Source organism: Micromesistius poutassou (genome assembly GCF_964030765.1).
Source record: "Micromesistius poutassou genome assembly, chromosome: 18".
In the NCBI taxonomy this organism is placed as follows: domain Eukaryota; kingdom Metazoa; phylum Chordata; class Actinopteri; order Gadiformes; family Gadidae; genus Micromesistius; species Micromesistius poutassou.
In genome coordinates, this window is record NC_140288.1 from 4,705,322 (window position 1) to 4,711,681 (window position 6,360).

General features: G+C 50.6%; 1 protein-coding gene across 1 annotated transcript in view; it reads left to right on the plus strand.

Annotated features, from left to right (window-relative positions):
* LOC311363306 (uncharacterized protein) overlaps positions 1-6,360 on the plus strand; it is a 40,469-nt gene that overhangs the window by 28,660 nt on the left and 5,449 nt on the right. The window contains exons 12-15 of the mRNA XM_084483263.1: positions 260-413; positions 1,572-1,683; positions 2,983-3,215; positions 5,722-6,021. Coding sequence (XP_084339389.1) covers positions 260-413; positions 1,572-1,683; positions 2,983-3,215; positions 5,722-6,021 — 799 coding nt within the window. The remainder of the gene's footprint in view (positions 1-259; positions 414-1,571; positions 1,684-2,982; positions 3,216-5,721; positions 6,022-6,360) is intronic.

The following is a 6,360-nucleotide window of genomic DNA, read 5'->3' on the forward strand; positions in this document are numbered from 1 at the left end:
CAAATTGACTTGCGTACATTCACTAATCTCCCTCAACACACACACACACAATCCTTATTCCCTGAGTACATACACTGACATGATTCATTGATCCGTCTCAACACCCCCCCCCCACCCCCCCTTCCCCCGACACACATGCACACGCTCCTACACAAATAGAACATTGATTCTTCTACTGCGCTCCCTGTGGTGTAACTAGTTATCAGCCAGCTTAACCCCATGACCTCTGACCCCTGCCCCGTCTCTTCCTCAACACCAGGTGATTGAGGGCCCCGGGGCCCCCAGCTTCCAGGTGACCGGGAACGGCTCCCTGCTGCTGCAGCCCCTCGCCAAGGGCCACCAGGGGGCCTGGGAGTGCAGCGTGTCCAACAGGGTGGCATCCGTCTCTGCCTCCACCCTGGTGCTGGTGCTGGGTGAGAGGGGGGGGGCCCCGCTGGGCGGTCTGGGTGGGGGAGGGGGTGGATGGGGTTGAATGTGTCTCTCAGGCCATGTCCACGCCTACGAAAACAATCTTTCCCCCCCCGAGTTTCCCTTGGCAGCGTGGCAAGAATTTTGCCGTAATGATGGAATCGTTGCAAAGACGCATCTAGCTGTAGAAACGCTGTAGTACATATTCCAGGCCCATATGTGGCACTGTTTCTCCACCGAAAAAAGAAGGAGACGATGCGGAGCACGCGTCATGAAGCCTGCGCGCTGTATGCAAACATACAGTCTGAGGGTCGAGGGGGTGGGGCGGGGCGATGACATCATCGTTTACGTAGCTGTGGTTCTCGTGAATCCTAAAACAAAAACGCAGGGGTGGAGTTTTTTCTCTTTTTCACCCTGTGGCCTGGTTTCAAAAGGGTGTGTTTGCAGGCACCAAAAACTCAAATGTGCAAGACTTCCGCGTTTTTCGTAGCCGTGTGGACATGGCCTCATTGTGTCGAGGCCTACCTGTTGTGTCTATCTCAGTCTGAGTCTGACACAAGGTCCTGGAGGACCTGTGGTTAAAGCTAGTGGGGTTGTCCTCCGTTTTGCTGGGGTCGTCTTTGGATGGATTTCCTTTGGTTGGATACTTTCCAAATCTAGCTGGTGTCTTCAGTGCCACCACCACAGAGTTTATTATATATGAATGTAATGATAATGATGATATATCGAGAGTAATGGTTTAGCAGACGCTAAGAGCCTTCCGTGATTAATTTAGTGTATTTAAGGAATCAGAGAGGGAATTTGGATACGATGACAGGGCTGGGAGTCAAACAGACAATGGTGAGCAAAAGTGAAAGCTATACTGTGAATGCGTTTATCCAGAGTGTCCTGCAATACTGTGACCGCATGCATACATTCTCGGTAGGAATCCCATTTGACATCTCGGCCACAGGTTCCGGGTTCGATTCCCTCTCTTCCCACGGCCTAACCCGTAGCCGTCCTAGAGCACTAAGCTCCTAACCCCGTACCTGAGTCACTACATAAGTCCCTAGTGACTCATTTATATACCAAGTACCCCCTGCAAGTCAGTTAGTGATGATGGCGTCAACGACTAACGATGGCTGATCAGTAAATAATGGAGTGTGTTGATCGCGGCCCGGCAGGGACCACGCCCCACTCCGCCACCTCCCTGTCCGTGGCCCCGGGGCCCTGGGTGGCTGACGTCTCCTGGGAGCCCGGCTATGACGGGGGATCAGCGCAGGTCTTCTCAGTGTGGTGAGCGCACGCACGCACGCACGCACGCACGCACGCACGCACACACGCACACACATATATATATAAAACATGACACGCACACAAATACATGAGCTGTAACCATAGCAACCATCGACCTTACTGGCGTTTGTGTTTGTGATGCTCTTCTGAGAAATCAATTATGGTCTGGTGGACGGGTTGCTGGGTACAGTAGAGATGGAGATAGGCTGGTGGGGCACGGTAACGGTGGAGATAGGCTGGTGGGGTACGGTAACCGTGGAGATAGGCTGGTGGAGCACAGTAACGTTGAGGAGTATGTGTATGTGTTTTTGAAGGTATATTGTGATGTACTCTAAAACGCCACCTTTGAACAAGCCCACTGAGTTATAAAACTGCTGATTGAAGTAATCAAAATATAATACCATCAATAACATCCAAGTCAACAAAAAACAAAACAAATTTCTCCCCTGAAATCGTAGTAATTGTTACCAAGATACTTTTAGGAGAAATCTATAACCTTGATTACCAATTTTATATATATATATATATATATATATATATATATTATAATAATGATGCCATTAATACATATCATATATTAGTAGTCATAAGTGCATCAACCAATGGATGCTCTAGGCTAGGCGTACTCCCACAACCTGTTCACACAGCTAACAGTCCCCCAGCGCCTCTCCTGGTCACAGTTCACCTCTATTATCTCTGGGCTCCTCTCTGAAGCAGAGGCATTGGGTGAATCCATGTTAAGAATAAAAGGTTTTTAATTTGTTGATCCAGGCTCCAGGGCAGAACACTTTTGATGGAAGTTTCAGTTAGAAAGAAATTCGACAATTACTACAATTTATTTAAAGTCCTCTGGGTCTTGGACCATAATGCTTTGCTTCTTCTTTCAGCAGAACAAAGTGTGTGTGTGTGTGTGTGCGTGTGAATGTTTCATGAACAATCTTCAATGCCATCTTTCATAAGCCTAGAATACCTCCCTCGCCCTTTTACTCTCTCTCTCTCTATAGCCTTTCTCTCTCAAATCTGCTCACCTCCCTCCCTCACTCACTCTCTCTCCCTCTCTCTGTATTTTCCTATCTCCCTCTCTCTATCCCTTTCAGTCACGCTCCCCATCTCTATATTTACTCCTATCTCCCTTTATCTCCCTTACATCTACCTTACCTTGTATCTCCCCCTCCCCCTTCTGTATAATTTCTCTCCCTCGCCCTTCTCCTCCTTTTCGCTTACTCACTCACTCACTCCTTATGTCTCTCTGTGTCTCTCTCTCTCTCTCTCTCTCTCTCTCTCTCTCTCTCTCTGCAGGTTCAAACAGGTCTCCCCCCTCAGCGGTGACCGTCGCCGCGACAACAGCTCAGACGACCAGCGGAAGAGGCGGCAGCACCAGGGTTGGTTCAACGTGTCGGTGCCGTCCGCCTCGGGGCCCCGCCACCAGGTGACCGGCCTGGCCCCCGCCACGCGCTACCAGTTCAGCGTGCTGGCCCAGAACGCGGCCGGCGTGGGGCCCTTCAGCGAGCTGGTCACCGTGCGCACCCTGGGTGGGTGTGGCCCCTCTTACCTACCCCCTTACGGTTCATATCCTGACCCCCTAACCCTGACCCTAAGAGCGGGTTGAGCTGGTCACCGCAAGGTTGCTGGTTCGATCCCCGGCTCCTCCTCCTAGCTAGAGTGCCGTGGTGTCCCTGGGCGTAGACGCCCTCACCCTGACCGCTCCTGACGAGCTGGCTGTCGCCCTGCGTGGTCGACTCCGCCGTCGGTGTGTGAATGTGTGCATGAACGGGGTGAAGGTCAGTCAACACTGTGAAGCGCTTTGGATAAAAGCGCTTTATAAATGAGGACCATTTGATATGTGTATAAAAAATCCCTCTTCATAACAAAACCCTCTCTGCTTCAAAGAGGCCTTTGTTTTAAAGAAAACATCTCTTACATTAAAGACTAGTCCTTCACGACAACCTTAGGTGACTGTGGGCTGTGTCCCAATTCAGGGGCTGCAGTCAACACTGTAAAGTGCTTTGGATAAAAGTGCTTTGGATAAAAGCGCTTTATAAATGCGGACCGTTTACCATTTATCTCTACGTACCGTTGATTTGTGTCGGGAGACACAGGTTCAGGTGGGAGGTGGGGGTTAGTCGCCTGTACTCTTTTGGACGGACCGGATGGTTGCTGGTTCGATCGCCGCCGGCGCCTCCTCGTTAAGTGCGGAGGTGTCCCTGAGCAGGACACCCAACCCTTTGTACTCTTTAATCAAAAGCAACGTTAAAGTGAATCAGTATACAGTGTATGTTCTCCCTGTTTAGTCATGGATCCTAATAACCAAAGTGGCTCACACTGAATACCGACACATGTCATTGTGTCACAAAGCCATTAAACCCAGATTTTTTTTTATTATTTTTTTTAAGATTAGCCGTTACAAGCCGTTTTGGAAATCTGCCCCTTATGACATCACAGGTGGGCGTGTCCACCCAGATGTGTGACGGATAGACGGGCAACGTTTGCTACAGTCCACCGGGTAGGCTGGTAGACTGATCTATCACAGCGCACATCTAGGTGGACACACCCCCTTGTGATGTCATAAGGGGCTGATTTCCAAAACGGCGTGTAACGGCTAATCGCACTCACACCTGGTGGCACGTCACGGCACCTTTAAACATGGTCATTTGTTGTTATATGATCCTAAACATAGAAATATATCCCATTTTATCACTGTTAATGAAATAAGTCCCCAATTTAGGGAAAAAAGGGGTGAAATCCTATGTTTTTGTCATTTCCCCGAGACACTGTGTGAATGCACCACTCTGCTGTGAACCCAGGCGGAGTTCTCTAGTGACGTCAGACTCCATCTGAAACCGTGGGCTCGCTGGCTCGCTAAGCTGCAGGTCGGGGGGGGCCTCTTGCTCAGGAATGCCTCCAGCTAGGACCCCTGTGGCCATCGGGCTTCAAACCCAGAACCTCATCACGCTCGGCCCGCACCGCTGAAACTGTTGGCAGCCCCTCCTCTGAGCCCGCGCCCGTGTCACAGCGGCGGCAGCGGTCTGTTCACACTCGCGGCGCGCGGTTCTCACAGCTCCGGTTCTCACAACTTCCAGCGCCGAGCCATCGATCGTGGATTATGTTTTTTTATTTATTTTTTTTTGAATTCATAAATCGATGTGGCTTTGTGGCCGTCGCCCGATCCTCCCTCTGTCAGGTCGGGCCGGGGGAGTTGGCAGCGTGCGTTTGGATTCACCGGCCGGCCTCATCGATCCACCGGGCCAGCCGCTGGGACTTTGTAAATCGTGGAGCCGCCCGGGTTTCTCTCCAGACAGACGCACCTTGCTCTTTTCACAAGTGACGATCTCAATTCAATGCAATTCATTCATATATTCAGGGAAACATTGGCTGAGCACAAGGCTCTTTTACAGCAATGCCCTGATGAGAGGACAGAAATACAGGCTGTAGAAGACCCATAACGCCAGTAATTACATTAAAAGAAATCAGAGGTAAAAAGAAAATGAATAAATAACTATACAGTTATTAATACAGTTAATTAATACAGTTATGAGACTTTAAAACAAGAGCACGGAGCTACTTCCATCTCATTTAGTAAACTCTTGAATTCATGTACTGACACAAAAACGTTTCATTTAAGAGCTTCTTAGCATTCCATCTATAGGGGGCAAAAAAGACAATTTTCCAAAATCAGATCTAATGTATGGAGCATCTAGGATCTAGAACTGAGACTCTGTGACCGGCTGGCCTTGAGCCCCTCCGCCCGTGGTTCTCTATAAAGTCTCGGTATCTTCTGGGTGTATGTTGAAGCCCGGGTCGGCGACATGTCGTCTAGGTGCTCTTCTATTGGCCATGCTCTAATCAATGCCGTCTAGACTCTCATCAAGCTGCTATGACGTCACAGAGAACCCTGAGAAAAGCGAGTAACAAGGAAGATCCTCTCTTTTGACTCACTCAGAGTGCGTCCCCAGTCCCACAAAGACTCCTTTTTTCCTAGTTCCCTTTTCCTACGTTTCAGGAAGTATCGGACTGAAACTTTTCCCTCCGTCTCCTCAGATGCTCCGATCCCCAGGAGGGCCGCGCTGAGCCCCCCGGGGGCCCTGTCCGCCAACCTCACCTCCGCGGGGGTCCTCCTGCGTTGGGCCCCGCCCCCGGGCAACCGTCCACCAATCACAGCCCTGGTGCTGCAGTCTCGCGGTGAAAACGGCCAGTGGCTGACCCTGGATCGGGACATCAACGCCGCCGCCGGCGAGGTCGCCGTCCCCGGCCTGCGCAAGGTAACGACAAACCCCCCGTGGCCTTGTGCGTTTGTACGATGTCTATTTTCACCATCAGCTAGAGCTCTTCAATGGGGATGAACTGGCTATGACACACTCATGTACTCTCATTTTCCATTATCCAATCCATTCCAGTTGAGAATCAGAAGAGACGCCCGTGGTTCAGGGTGGAACCGCGGGCGCGCTAGTCTTTCAATCCTGGGGTTGCCAGTTCAAACCCCGGTTGAGCGTTTAATAGCCCGGCTCCCGTGGTGCTCTGGCTCCAGATTTGGGAGGATTGTTGAGTGCAGGAGAGGAGTGACAGCTGACAGCATCCAGGGAAATCCTCACTCCCCATCCCTTCAAGGGAAACACCAGATATCTGTCAACTGGCAATTGCCTGTCTTCCAGGTTCAGACGAGTTGTTAAATTCCAAATT